General features: G+C 38.7%; 1 protein-coding gene across 2 annotated transcripts in view; it reads left to right on the forward strand.

The window, feature by feature from the left end:
• The first annotated feature begins 1,012 nt into the window (after positions 1–1,012).
• The window catches only part of LOC309818862 (protein adenylyltransferase SelO-like), a 28,048-nt gene continuing 13,775 nt past the window's right edge, over positions 1,013–15,285 (forward strand). For both annotated transcript variants that reach the window (XM_082648827.1, XM_082648828.1), the window contains exons 1-11: positions 1,013–1,397; positions 4,748–4,866; positions 5,485–5,613; positions 6,866–6,930; positions 7,014–7,070; positions 7,163–7,261; positions 7,451–7,518; positions 10,043–10,130; positions 12,601–12,670; positions 13,428–13,500; positions 14,959–15,042. In XM_082648827.1, coding sequence (XP_082504953.1) covers positions 1,091–1,397; positions 4,748–4,866; positions 5,485–5,613; positions 6,866–6,930; positions 7,014–7,070; positions 7,163–7,261; positions 7,451–7,518; positions 10,043–10,130; positions 12,601–12,670; positions 13,428–13,500; positions 14,959–15,042 — 1,159 coding nt within the window. In that variant the 5' untranslated portion in view covers positions 1,013–1,090. The remainder of the gene's footprint in view (positions 1,398–4,747; positions 4,867–5,484; positions 5,614–6,865; positions 6,931–7,013; positions 7,071–7,162; positions 7,262–7,450; positions 7,519–10,042; positions 10,131–12,600; positions 12,671–13,427; positions 13,501–14,958; positions 15,043–15,285) is intronic.

Raw genomic sequence — 15,285 nt, forward strand, 5'->3', positions numbered from 1 at the left:
TTAAAAATCAAGGTTTCTCCACTTGCGACATCCTCAGGCCTCTTCTCCTTCCAGCCCGTCCAGGTGTGCCCTCCTTCCGAAACAACTACCGCAGGACTGAACTCCGGTCCACTCTAAGCATCAGCCCTGCGTTCTCCACGAGACTTTTCCGCCTATTCCGAGGCTACCCGGACCCTCCGTATCTCTGAGCGCTCAGAGCACCTTTTGCTCTAAAATCCCAATTAAGTTCTGTTGCCCCCGAAGCCCTGGCTGTAACTCGAAAGGAAACACCTGCAGACGCTCTCCACGCTTTACGCATACCCAAAGAGACCACTGGGCCACACCTGCGTTTCCCCGGGACCTGGCTTCTCACCGCCCCTTCCCCACACCCGAGACGCTCCCCTGTCCCCAGGACACGGCTCTGCAGCCCCGCGCGGGTCGCCCACCCCTCGGTTCTGTCCCGTCCTCGGTGCCCCGCCAGCCCTGGGTCGCGTCCCAGCGCAGCCTCGCAGCCCCCGCCCGCCGCTCGTGCAGCTCGCCCTCATTCATTCTGCGGCGCCGCTGTCATTAGTGCGGTGACCTCTGCGCCCAGCTACGGCGCGCGCTACCCGGCCTCACCTGCGCGCGGGATGCAGCGGCGGCGGCGGCGCGCAGCCCGGACAGTCCCGCGCGGCCGAGGGAGCCGGGCCCGGGACTCCGCGCCGCCGGCCTCCAGGAGCAGCCGCGCCGCCACCGCCACCAGCACGAGGCCATGGTCCGCGTCTGAAAGTCGCGGCAGAGCTGCAGCTCCGCCTCTGGCCCGGCGGCCCCTCCTGCCGGGACCCGGAGCCGGAAGCCCGGCAGCGGAAGAGCTTCTGCCTCGCCAGCCCCGCCCCTTCTCGCTTCTCCCGAGGGCGCGTCCCGCCCCGGAGGAGGAGGAGCGGCCGCAGGGGGCTGAGCGGCGGTGGGGCGGCTAGATCTCCTCGTAACCCCGCCCGCCCGCCCGCCGCTGGCTCGGGAGAAACTAGCGTGATCTTCCTTCTGGGGAGCGGCCTCCCCCGACCCCGCCCAGCCGGTGCCTCCAGCAGTCTCCGCAAAAATGCACCCGTGTTAGACCGGCTGTCATCTAGAAATGCTACAGGGCGCCCGACGAACAATCACGAACTTTCCTGTTGCGTATTTAGGCAGAAGTAGGACGCGAAGCATCGGGTTCCTGTCGTGCTGCCTAATCCGGAGGCTCCAGTTTCCGCGGCTGCTTCTCTTGGGTGTTACCTGCCACGCCGTCGTCTGCTCCTTATGGCGACCTGGCCTTGCAGGAAGTGCCAGCCTTTTGCATCTTTACAGTAACAAGTCAAACCCCGAGCAGGGCTATTGTGAAAGAGAAGTTAGATTAGCCTCGTCTCTCGACTTCTGGACGCTCTCCTCTGAAAACCTTATAGGTATATTGTGGCCTAGTTTGGCAATCTTGCTCACATCTGGATATGTGAGTCCCGCTCGTGGGTGTACTGAGCTGTGCGAAGTTGTTTAATATTTGGTAATGTTGAACCTACTTGTAACCAGCCCGGGGAATACTGGAGAATGGACAGGATTAATGCCCGTTAAGGGTTAGAAAGACCTTTCCTTAATTCTGTGGCCAGATCTACTCTTCTCATGGTAATGAGAGGGTGTCTTTATAAGAGAAGTGATATAATTAATCATTCAGTACATGCGTACAAACGCACAAAGCCTATCAGAGAAAGTGTAAGCATTGGGGATACAGAAATAGAAGAAGCTTAACTCTGTCCTCAAAAAAATCACTCTTATGAGAAAATAGACCAGCAAACAGGCAAATGTGATGCTCTGATATTTTTTCTTGTTCTTCTGACTCATGCATTTTGCATTAAAGAATGCAAGTACCCGTATAGCTGAGCACATTTTTACATTTATCTTCAAAATTTTTTAACTGAATAAAAGCATATAATAAAGAAGTTTTTAAAAATGTCAGTTTTATTGAGGTTTTTTTCCCCTAATTTTGAAGAATATTATATAAAAGATGTCAGGTGCTTTACAAATTAAGGTTGTTAATATGCACCTGTGGCTTATCTTGATCTAGGTTTACGTATTAAGAAATATCCACAGGTGGAGTTGGCCAAAATAGAGTGTTGCAGTAAACACTTGTACTTGCAACAATCCTGTGACTTAGAATATTTTCATTTGCCCTTTTTTTATAGGTAGAGAAACAGATATATAGGAATTAAGTGTCTTGCCCAAGCTCACATAGTTGGTAGATAGAGCACTACACAATTCTGTTATGCCATTTTCATTTAGAAATTGTTTACCCAGATTAAAACAATAACCTAGCTCTTAAAAAGATGTAATTTGGCAAAGCTAAGTAGGGGGGAAGGCAGATGAAATTTGTGAAGGCCTCCACCATTATAGTGTAGCTAAACTTCCCATGAACAATAACCCACCAACAGGACATGCAGAATACAAAGTAGTTCCTTTGACCCAACTAGGCCAAGCATGAGTCTAGAAAGTTAAAATATTGTCTAAGCTGTGCAAGTAATTGCCAAAGAACAGACTCCTCTCGTGCACAGTCTAGAAATGGCTTGGGCCTTTTTGACTGCACTTATACAAATGAAACAACTAGTCACACTGATAAAAATGGAATAAGTGTACAGTTGAAACATTTTCAAAGTTATTTTGATATTGGAGAATTGGCTACACTCGAAGACATTTTATTTCCATAATGATGATACTGTTCAAAACATTAGGTAGGACCAGGTTTTACAGCCAAGGAGAGATTACATACAAAATATAACCATATATTGTTTCATAGTACTGCATAGAAACACCTCATCCTGATGTTATTAGATAACTGATAAATGAATTATCAATGTAACTCTGGTAACAACATTGATTGAGAGAAGAGTTGCACTGAAAGGTGAGCAATTTTTGTGCATTTCATATTCTTAGACCAAACTGAATTCTGAAGACTTGAAATAATACCCTTATTTCTACTACCGATTTCTCTGAAATGTTAAGATAACGGGTTAACATGCATTTGGCATTTTCTCTGGGGTCTTAGTCTATGACTGATTAGTTCGCTAAATGTAACAAGGGTGAGGACTGGGTACCTCTGAAGCAATTAGTCTTTTTTGTTCCCTGGCCAGTGATCACAGGTGTTAGGTGATCAGCTGCCTTGCCAAAATGTGAGTCAATCAGTACAAAAAAATAAGTATTAGTGAAACGTTATATACTGCCCATGCTCTACTAAAATTTTAGAGCATCATAAAAGATAATGCATTAATTATATAATTTAGTCTATTTCCACACAGAGGCTCTCCTAAAAGAGGAGAAAATACATTATTGGATCATCTACTCCTAATCATAGTCAGGTTTTCTTGATGGATACTAAAATCTGTTTTTTGGTTGACTACCCATTTGTTCCCCCGTGATGCTGCCTTATTCACCATGTACTTAGGGGAAAGTGTAAAGAGCTAAATCTGACCCACGTTTGCCTGGTTTTTACTCATATGGAGAAGATATAAGAATTCTCTTGTTTCTATTATAACTGACATTTAGTTCACCTAGGCTTGTGTGGAATAAAAAAGGAGTTATTCCAAACAATAGAACAAATTGACATGATGCCACCTTTCTCCACTGATTCAAAATATTGTTTTCATTATATAGGGAATTCTTACATTACTTTGGACTGTTTCTGTGCTTTTTATGGAGTCCCATTGATTTTTGCATCTATTTTGGGGATAGCATTATTTTTGGGGATAGTTATTTTTACAATTTTTAAAATGATAAAGAAGCTCCCATTTCTGTTATTTAAAAAAGTGTTTTCTCAGATTTACACTTTCTTTCTTCAAAAAAAAATCCTACTACGATTTTTGACTGGATTTCCATTATGTTTAGTAAATAATTTGATTGGATTTCCATTATGTTTAGTAAAAATTTGGTGACAGTGACATCCTGATAATATCTCTATCCAGAAACATAGGTTTTTGTGTCCCTTGTTTTAGTAATACACCTGTCCTCTTCTATTTTTTGTTTTAATTTGTTTGGATTAGGAAAACATTAAGATTTTAAGAATTGTACTTAAAAGTAAACATTTTCTGAGTATCTAAAGCATGCCCAAACTCTCTTTTTTTCTCTACAGCTTTTTAAATAAAGTATATGGGCTTTAGTGCATGGACTTCATGAAACATAGTTTATCTCTTTAGAGGCAATTTTTAGAATTCTAGCCCTGTGAACAGGCACGTATCAAATGTTTTGAAGTTTCTGATGGGATTGGAAGCAGTTTTGTACATTTAGTAAAACATCTGTTGCCTGGTTTAGCGTTATCTATGTATGTATCTGTTTCCTTCAATTAATTATGATTTTTCTGAAGGGCAGAAAGAATGTGATTAAGTGTCAAATATTTTTTTGGTTGGATCTACTGGATTGGCCAGTACTGTAATTCTGATACTGTAATGCAGCTCACCTCATTTTATTCATATATTCTTATTTATAAATAAATTGCACATCCCGTTGGTCTCCCATAAGTGAAAATCTTTGAAGACAGGGTATGTGTCTTGTTTTAAACTTTTTTCATCTCCCATCTTCTTGGACAGTTTAATATACTGTAATATATGAATATTGAATAGATATGGTTGAAAATAAGTCTTTAAATAACAAAGTATGAACAAAGTAGTAGTTTAAGTTGATTTTGTTAAACAACTGTAGGCTTTCTAAGGACGATTAATGCTGTATATGCAACAAATGAGAACATTAAGAAGGGTTGTCTTTTTTCTTTTATCAGCTGTGTTGCCAATTGATCCTGTTAAAGAAAATTATGTGCGTAAAGTGAAAAACTGTGTTTTCTCAATTGCCTTCCCCACTCCTTTCAAATCAAGAGTACATCTTGTAGCAGTTTCAAAGGTTAGGCTTTACTTTTTCACAACACTTAACTCACTATAACTTTTGTCTAAAAAATTAGTAATATTTTTTTCAGAGTTAAATTGTTAATCTATTGATAAATGATTATCTTTGTGTTTAAAATTTGTAACTTGGAGAATGTCATTCTTAGAAGTCACTTTTTGATACTTATTCCTGGAGCCTAGTACTCAGTTTCATTTTAAAGTTATCTTACAAGGAAAACACAGTTTTGTGGAAAAAAGGGGTAAATGAGTTAAATTCTTAGAAAGGGGCTCCAATAACAAATTCTAAATTATTCTCTCATGATATAGATGAATTTGGGATAACAATAGGACATTTATTTTTTTCTAGTTCCTTTAAAGAATATGTACTAGGAAGAATATTATTTTACCATGCATAATAAGAAAGCCATAACAATTTTAGAACTATCTAATAGACCTAATTTTCCCAAGTAGCATAAATAATCCTAGAAAGTATGGTACATCTCTTCTGAGAAAATATTAATGTAATTTTGGAAGAAGTTTATCCTTTTAATTTTCTTTTTTCCATAAAGTTTATTTTCTCAAAAACTATTAAAGGATTACTTAAGTTTGTAAGAAGATTTTTCTTTTCCTGCCTCAGCAAGTGCTAGAAGATATTTTGGACCTTGATTTATCTGTCTCAGAAACAGATGATTTTATCCAGCTTGTAAGTGGCGAAAAGATAGTACCTGGATCCATTCCATTGGCTCACAGATATGGGGGCCACCAGGTAAGAGTAGCACCAATATCACTTCCTTATGCTAATATAAACAGCTGGTAGAAATGCTATCCTATTGAAGAAGTTATTTTGCATTAATTTCTAATATTAGTGTATTGAGACTTCAAGAAGATGTTTCTAAAAGAATGTGTCATATATAGATTAGCTGATGTGATTTCTTGTGATAAAGCTAGGGTGTAAGTTTTTCTAATGGAATTGAGAAAACTGGGGCAGCACACTATAACATTTCTGTGATTATCGCTAGAGAATTCATTCAGTGGAGTTTTGGCAAGAGATTTAGGCAAAGTCAGGCCACACAGTGAGTCAATATAAAAGCCTCAGAAGGGCAAATAGAATATAATTTTGCCAGGATAGCTGTAGAACATTTTTAGAACTGCTAGAAATTAAGTCAGGATTAATTGGGGATGTTATACATGCTGAAGCAATTAAGAAGGCACCTTCTAGAAATACGGCAAGACGTTGAAGCAAGTTCAATGTGTGGAATCTGATTTTAAAAAAAGGAGAGGAAACAGAACCAATTGTTGAAACTGCTGTGACTTTCTTGTGAGTTAAAGATTAATTGATTAATTTAAGAGAATAGAGTGATGTTTAACTTAGCAAGTAATTGTTGGCAATAATAATAATTACCCTCTTTTGAGCACTTTGGTGTGTTGGACACAATGCAAGGCATTTTGCGTATATTAACATTCATTCTTACAACAATCTGGCAAGGGTTTTCCCATTTTACAGAAGTGAAAGGTCAGTCTCAGTGAGATTAAGTTACTCAAACAAATTTCCACAACTAGTAAGTGGCACAGCTGGGAGCTGAACAACCACAAACAAATTTTAACAGAAAAGTTTGGAAACAGTTAACCATGTACATTCAAAAGCAATTTTTTCAGGTACAGTATGCTCCTGATTTTATATTGTATGTGTATAGTATAGGCAAATTTTCTACTAATAAATCATTCCTAGTTCCTATTCTGGAATTAAATAGATCAGTTCTCAGTATTCTACACCTAACAAACTTGAGCTCAGCTATAAGATGATGAAGAAATTAATTATATGTCTTAAATTTATGTTTTTTAAATGAATTTCAGTTACGTCTTATGGATTGAATTTTATTTTCACCTTTATTCAGGTTGTTGATTGTTATAATCTTAAAAATGCACTATTCCATTTTCAATTTTGACAAGGTAACTTTGATTATAAATTACAATAAAAACTTTAAAGGTTAATAAACATGAATAATTTTCCCTTTTAGTTTGGGATATGGGCAGATCAGCTCGGGGATGGAAGAGCCCATCTTATTGGAATTTACATGAACAGGTACTACATGTTTTCTTGAATAATAGCTTTTCTGCTCAATATTAACACAAATCTGCTAATATTTAGGTTTTTTTTTTTTTAAGGCAGGGTGAAAAGTGGGAGCTCCAATTAAAAGGCTCAGGAAAAACCCCATACTCCCGGTACTTCTTTTTTTTTTTTTTTTAGTCATCTAAATAAAAATTGGTGTTATCTTAATTATAACTGAAAATCTTTTTTATCATATTACCCATAGAAATGGCGACGGCAGAGCTGTGCTTCGTTCCTCCGTGAGAGAATTTTTGTGTAGTGAGGCTATGTACTATCTCAGAATTCCCACTAGCAGAGCTGCAAGGTAATTCCTCTTCCCTTGAAGCTAACTTTCAGGACTGCATCATGTTATCTCCAGAAATGTGTCAGTCAAGTGAGCAGATAAACCCCCAATAGCATGATTTCTCATCGTTTCTTATAGTTTTAGTTACTTCTTGAGAGCTTGCTAGAAGTACAGTACAGTATAACTTTGTTTGATTCTCTTACCTTTCAGTCTGGTTGTAAGTGATGATGCAGTATGGAGAGATCAGTTCTACAATGGAAACGTTGTGAAAGAACGAGGTAATAGCAGTTCTTAGAACACTTACATAAAGTTAGACTAAGTTCTTCAGGAACAACAGAAATTGGGCATCTTTGCAGTCTTCTTAAAACATGACCTGGGGATCTTCATGATGTAATTTCAGTGTTATGATATTATAATAGAATATCCTTTCCCACACCCTTACATCACTAACCCATCCTTTTCTAACAACAAACTTCTGGGAAGTTAACCTGGGAAGTTTATGAACAGCCAGCAAAACATTATAAAGCCAGTGCATGAACATTCATATACTTCCTTCCCAGGAGACCCCCTCAGACTTTACCTCAGATCCTGATGGCTCTTACTTCATGTTTACTTCCAGTAAGTTCGGTTAACTTTTCCTTCAGCTTTTAGTAGGTCAGAAATAAATTAGAAAGGGGATGAGAAAGTGCCATAGAGCAGTGAAAAAGGAAGAGCGAGAGAAACTTGACTCTGAGTCTCTGGAGAGGCAGGAGACCTGAAAATCAATAAGAAACATATTTAACTATTTAAAATGCAGAGCTATTGAGAACCGCTGACAGCCCTACTTGCTTTATTGGGCCCCTTGGACATCACTGTGTTACGGGCCAGTGTTTTTACTGCTGTTTATAGTGATTCACCAAGAGAACATTTTATGTTCTTCATGCTTTGCGAAAAATATGTTTTGATAAGGTTTTCATAATAATCCCCCTAGAGTATTCATGTTAATTAAACATGAATTAAAGGTTATTTATCTTTAAGGCATCTCTCTCTCTCTCTCCTAATATTATCTGGATAAAATGCATACTATTACTGCACATGGGGCTTTAACAGCTATTTAGGTCTTTTTGTTTATGGTGATTGGAAATGAGATTCCGATCACAGACTGTTAATATGATGGGCACAATACTACTTTTATGTCTGTGACATGTATATTGTTAATGTGAATTTTTTTTTGGCCGCGCCTCATAGCCTGTGGGTTCAATCCTGACCAGGACCTGGTCGGGATTGAACCCAGGCCCTCAGCAGTGAAAGGGCAGAGTCCTAACCACTGGACCACCAGGGAATTCCCTGTTAATCTGAATTTTGAATTAGATGGTTTGGAAACCAAACTGAATGGTTTCAAATTATCTCAAGTATTTCTCCTTTTTAGGCCATTCATAGAATTTCCACATCTAAGTCATATACAGATATTTTGATTGTGCTTTTCCCTAATATTTGCCCAGCAGACACTGTAGGAAAAGAGCTGGACAGGCAAAAAGAATATGTGAAACCTCTAACTGGCTCTGTGGGAATTGATTTGTGACTTTGGGCAAGTCACATTTTCCCCCTGTTTCTCCAACTAAAATGAGGGGTTAGATGAGATGACACCTTCTATGTCTTTCAGTAATGACATTCAGTGATTCAATGGCTATTTATAAAGCAAACATTCAGAATCATCTATTGAGCTCTTTTTTTCTAAATGAATGTATTTTTATTGCTAAAAAAAAAACCACATGAAAATAAATATTCAGATTACTAGCGTGAATGAGTCCTGACTATATGGATAACTTAGTCAACCCAGAAAATACTAATTAGCCCTTTTCTGTGCATACCACTGGACTCATCTCTGGGGGTCCAGGAGTAATAAGTATATACCGTCGTCCCTGGTCTTAAGAAACTCAGTCTTCAGACACTATAGCAATAGTGTCTATAGCAATAGACACTATAGACTCCATAGCAAATGAATAATAAATAATCTGAGGTTAGGAAAAGGGCAATCCGGTTAGCTTTATGGAGGAAGTGGGAATTGACCTTGAGCACAAGATTAGAAAGTTAGCAAGGATTTCAGTATGGAGAGAAGAGGGGTTGAGGCAGGGAGAAGTGAACAGAGGCCCAGAGGTAGCAGCGAGTATGGTGTTTCACTGAAGGACAGCACCAGCAGAGCAGCAGCTTTGTCATCTGGGATAGACCTCACCTTGACATGGAAACACGTGTCAGTACAGCATTCCTTATAAGAAAAAAGCGTGACTTCATTTACTAATTGTATTACTAATGTCTACGATCAGAACGGAAGGCGGAAATAGAAGGCTACAAACAATCACAAAATGCATAGATTCACTGTATTTCTTCAGCATAGTCATAAGTTAGAACATATGCAAATTTTTTAAATTGAAGTTAATTTCCAATTAGTTACACAAATGGAAGTCATGTACAGGGACTGTGCCACAGAAACATTCCACTAATTCTATATTTCAGGGTGAGGTACAGGGAAAAGGTCACAACTGAGGAGACAGTGGGAGCCTAACAGTTTAACCAAGTAGCATCTCACTAGGCTGGGGCCTCAGTATTTCTGAAGGTGTTGAGGTTCCTCACATTCTAACTGATTCAGGTGTAAAGAAAGACAGAAAAATCCTTGACCGTTTCTAGGATGTAAATTAATTGTTTTTCTGATAAATCCAATCACTGTATTCTTTTTTATTAAAGTCATTTCATTTTAAAGAAAAACATATGCTGTGTTTGCGTAGTTTAAAATAGTTTATGCTAAAATAAATGTTTCTTTTTCAGGTGCAGTAGTGTTGCGTGTTGCAAAATCATGGTTTAGAATTGGATCGTTAGAAATTTTGGCTCATTATGGTGAACTGGATTTACTAAGGTTAGAAAACCATTTTTTTCAATGGTAGAAGACAATTGAAAGAAATGCTTATTTATGTGCTGTGAAGTTAAAATATTTTTGGTTTTCTTGTAAGTAAAACCCAAACTTTCAATTAATAGATATTTTCAACACTTGCTGTGTGCCTAATATCGTGTGGGTTTCTATGAGGCTGAAAAACAAGGGTTTAGACCCAGTAGACCCTTTTCTCAAGGAATGCTTTTATCTAGTGTGCAACCCAGGTGGAACTGAGGGCCTCTGTGCTACCCAGACACCTGGGTGGAAGTGACTCAAACTGCCCAATTCTGCAATTCCCTTCCAAGTTCTGGGATTCCCAGGATGCGTCCTCTGTCTCATATGTCTTCTTTCCTGGACCCTGGTTTTGACATGTGTGTGATGCCTGTTTCATCCTGGGTTGACCCAGACATGAAGCTCAGTCCCTTCAACAGGACAATAGAAAACAAAGAACAGACTGAAATTGCACAAAGCACTTAAGAACAAACCTTACTGGAGATTTCTTCAGGGAAGACAGATGAATGGTTCCTTCAAAAGAGCAAAAGCTCTTCCCCTTGTGTCATGCAGTATATCTTCCATCAAACTCTGATGCCTTGGTGCCAGTGGAATCTGCACTCATAAAGTTTGTCTTCCTCAAACCAACTTAGCAGGACGTTTCTTCAAACAAAAACATTTACTCCCGACTTCCCTGGTGGCGCAGTGGTTAAGAATCCACCAGCCAATGCAGGGGACATGGGTTTGAACCCTGGTCCAGGAAGATGCCACATGCCGCAGAGCAGCTAAGCCTGTGCGCCACAACTACTGAGCCTGTGCTCTAGAGCCTGCGAGTCACAACTACTGAGCCTGCGTACCACAACTGCTGAGGCCCACATGCCTAGAGCCCATGCTCCGCAACGAGAAGCCACCGCAGTGAGAAGCCTGCACACCACAACAAAGAGCAGCCCCCGCTCACTGCAACTAGAGAAAACCGGCGCTCAGCAACAAAGTCTCAATGCAGCCAAAAATAAATAAATAAATTTTTAAAAATATTTACTCCTTTAAGAGGAATTCTGTTTCCATTTGTTAAGAGCATACAGTTCTAAAAAGCCATTAGAATATATAAGAAAAAAATTCTCTTAGACAAACCAGAATCATTTGGAATATGAATCCTACATTGTAGGTATCAGCTTAGTAAATCCAGATACCTGGTCCACGGAGAGAATGGGGAAAGGGAAGTGAACGCGCAGAGCAGAGAAGTCATCACCATTGTCATGACCGTCCTCTGAGTCTTTTTAGCAAATGTTTACTGAACTCAGGGTCATCCCAGCTTGTTGAGAGAGAGGTCTCCTCTCACTGGGCATTTTCACTTCTCATTTGTTTTTTTTGGGTCACTTCTGCTCAGATTCACTATGTCACTGAAATTGTTCTATCTGGTGGTCATAGTTCAGTTATATTTCACTTATCTCTATGACATTTGATGTATATTGGTGAGCACTTTATCCTTAAAATGACTGGACTGGCTAACATGACTATGTATGTATTCCTTTTTGTTTCCCAAGTGCCTGAAACAATTCTCTAATCCACTCTAAACAAACTCACTCCTACTGGACTTTAATAATTCCTAAGTCATATCTACAACCCCCAGTTATTTTCAGGATTCTCTCTTATCCAATGCAATAGTATCAATAGTTACTCAACTCATTAGTCAGTTAAAACAGGGAATTAAACATAGGATACATATACAACTTAAATATTTTAACTTCAAACCTTGGCCAATTTTTTTGACATCTTATTTGTGAAACCTTACATGACCTTCCACACATAAATAATCATTCTCTGCTCTGTTACCTTTATACTTTTTATATATTTCTATTATTGCATGTATTATACGGTAATGTCATTATTTCTTCAGATGTTCTTCTCCCCTAATAGACTGTGTGCTCTTTAATGTCTGGGTTTGGGTCTGTCATTCTTTTTCCTAGCACTTGGAGGTTCTCAATGGATGTTTATTGAATTAATCTGAATTTGTAACATAATAAGATGGCATCTAATATGATCTTAGAAACATATTTCCAGTTGTGATTGGTATTGAGGAAATATTTCTCTATGGCTATTTTGGGAGTAAAATCTTATTTAACTTTTTTTTTTTTTTCTTTTTTGCGGTATGCGGGCCTCTCACTGTTGTGGCCTCCCCCGTTGCGGAGCACAGGCTCCAGACGCGCAGGCTCAGCAGCCACGGCTCACGGGCCCAGCCGCTCCACGGCATGTGGGATCTTCCCGGACCGGGGCATGAACCCGTGTCCCCTGAATCGGCAGGCGGACTCTCAACCACTGTGCCACCAGGGAAGCCCTTCTTTTACTTTTTAAAATTCTAAGCATGCATCTAATGAATTCATGAATGTCAGGAGTGGATTGAGATTACTGGATACTCACTACTGTATTCTGAGGAACACTGATGCTATCTCCCCTTTATCTCTAGGATGTTATTAGACTTCATCATACAGGAACACTTCCCCTCAGTAGATGCCAAGGAACCTAACAGATATTTGGTAAGTTTTTTAAAAGAAAGGACAATACTCTGTTTTCTATCATTGGCCGGCCACCTTAGTGGTTACAACTTAGCACTTAAAAATCTAAAGTTAAAAAAGGAAATGTAGAGCATTTTGAACATTTTGTTAAAGAAAGAGACGATGAACCACCTTGTAAACAAGACATAGATAAGGAAGTTGTTCTGTTTGAAAGGTAGCTAGAAAAAGAGAACAGGTGCGACTACATCCTGACTATATACATTACTTTTTGAGCAGCATTTGTAACTTGGTCACATACATTGTTTTCTCACATGTTGGATATATAGGTATTTCTATAGTAGTAGTTCTAAAATAAATACATACATAATAGGCAAATGTGATTTTCTATTCTTGTGGAAAGTTTTTGATCTTCATTAACTTTTTCTTTCTTTTAACAGCCACAGAGAAGGAAATTCCTTTATTTTTCTTAGTGACTCATTTCAAAATTTAATAACGCATTTTGCTTACATTCAACTCCCTGTGCTGAATTCTAATGTTTTTCCTTTTCTTATTGTACATGAAGAAAACCTGGTCATAACACTATGCCTGAGCCTTGTATATATTATTTCTGGATCAATAACTCTATGTTCTTCCGTTGTTTTCTTACACGCACTACTTTCCATCTCTTGAGTCATCTTTTGGCCCACCTTTGAGAACACGTTTTCATGTTGGAAATCAGAAGATCCTAAAAGAACATATGTTACTGAAAAATCTGAAAATTTTCTAAATTTCATTTTAGGATTTTTTTTCTACTGTGGTGTCTGAGACGGCACAGCTTATTGCCTTGTGGATGTCTGTTGGTTTTGCTCATGGTAAGTTATCTACTGACATTTCATGCTTCTGATGAGAAAGTAGAATTAATTTGTTGAAGCAGAAGACTTCTTTTTTGTGTATTTCAAAATATTCCTGCCAATGAGCAGGAATAACATTTATAATATATGAATTTATTTTTAGCAAGAGAGAAACAACTTTCTCATGTTTAAAATGATTTTGAACGGAACAGATACACAAAATAGAATAAGCGTACTCGACCCGTTGATATTGTTACCTGTAAAGCTTTTTAACCTTGTGAGTATATATTATATTAGGTCTTTTAAAAGCTTTTTAAAAAACCATTAATCATAAAAGCACTACATGCTTATGGTAAAGAATTTAAAATATACAGAAGTGCATGTGAGTTCTGTTCTCCAGGAGAATCATTATTAACCATTTTATCTCAATTCTTCTAGACTTTTTTTTGATGGTATTCATATATCCCCTACAAAAACAGTAGGGCTGGCTTGTGTGTGTCTGAAGCCATTCACTGTGTGGGGTTACATTGGAAGGAATATCTGCCTGAACTAAGAATAACTGTCTTAAAATAAAAGCAAGTCACATATGTACTAAGGTCTCTAGATAAATGCCAAAGGGGGATCCCACATTGTAAAACTTCTTGAAATCTGCTTTAATTACATCCTCGCTGGGTCTCACTGTGGTGGGTAGGGTGGTGAGCAGGGGGGTGTTTCAGAGGTTTTGCTGTTATGAACTGTGCAGCAGTGACCACCATGCATTTATATCTTTACATTCTCGAAGGTGAGTTTCTGAGGATAAACTCCTGAAAGTGGACTGGCTGGATTCGAGTCTATATATGCACTGAACATTTTGATAAGCAGGGTCATCCTGCTCTAAAAAAGGTTGAAACTGTCTACACTGGACACTGTTGCCACCATGCCCTGCTATCCTATATTGGGCTGGTGTATGCATTCCCTGCCTCTCTCCTGCCTCACGCTCCGCCCCCATCCATGACCCGCTCCCCGACCTAGGAGGTCACACTCCCTCCCCACACACTGCTGGTGGTCTGCAGCTAAGGATTGTTATGGGGTACATATCCATATTTTTACCTTTTCCCCCTCTCACAACCTTTGAAAATTAATTAATGTTTCTTTAGTAGTCTCAATTCCATTCCAAATAACATATATTTTTAAATAAATGCTAGAAATTCAGGATAGATGAGAGGAGCTTTCATTTCTTGGGCCTTTTGTTCCTGTAGTATTTGACATCTTTGGTTGTGGAGGAAGTATACAACGAAAGGCTAAATTTAATTTTAAAATACAGTTTTAATATATATTAAGCTACTTGACTTCACCAGTTAAACTTTCAATTGATAATTGTTTCATTTCCAAAACAAATGCATTTTCATGACCTTTCCTATTCTGTATAAAATTTTATACAGTTAAAAATGCTTTATTATTTTATTGTCATGTTTTGGGCATCTTTTGTTGTTGTTTTAGGTGTTTGTAATACTGATAACTTCAGTTTGTTATCCATTACAATTGACTATGGTCCATTTGGTTTTATGGAGGCCTATAATCCAGGTATGTATGATTTATATGTATATTCCTTATTTCACTAAGAAAATTATCACTGGTTTATTTTAGATAAACCATTATAGCTAACTCAGTAGTGGGGTGGTAGAAAGAATTGGGTTCATTCATAAAACGGTCATTTTATGTGCTACTCAATCTTCCAGGTGCCACAGGGATACAGTATTGAGTCCTTTGTGGTCTCTGCCCTCAAAAAATGACATATTAGAGAAGATGACATGAGGGGAGGAAGGG

This window comes from Grampus griseus (assembly GCF_964374135.1).
Source record: "Grampus griseus genome assembly, chromosome: 2".
Lineage (NCBI taxonomy): Eukaryota > Metazoa > Chordata > Mammalia > Artiodactyla > Delphinidae > Grampus > Grampus griseus.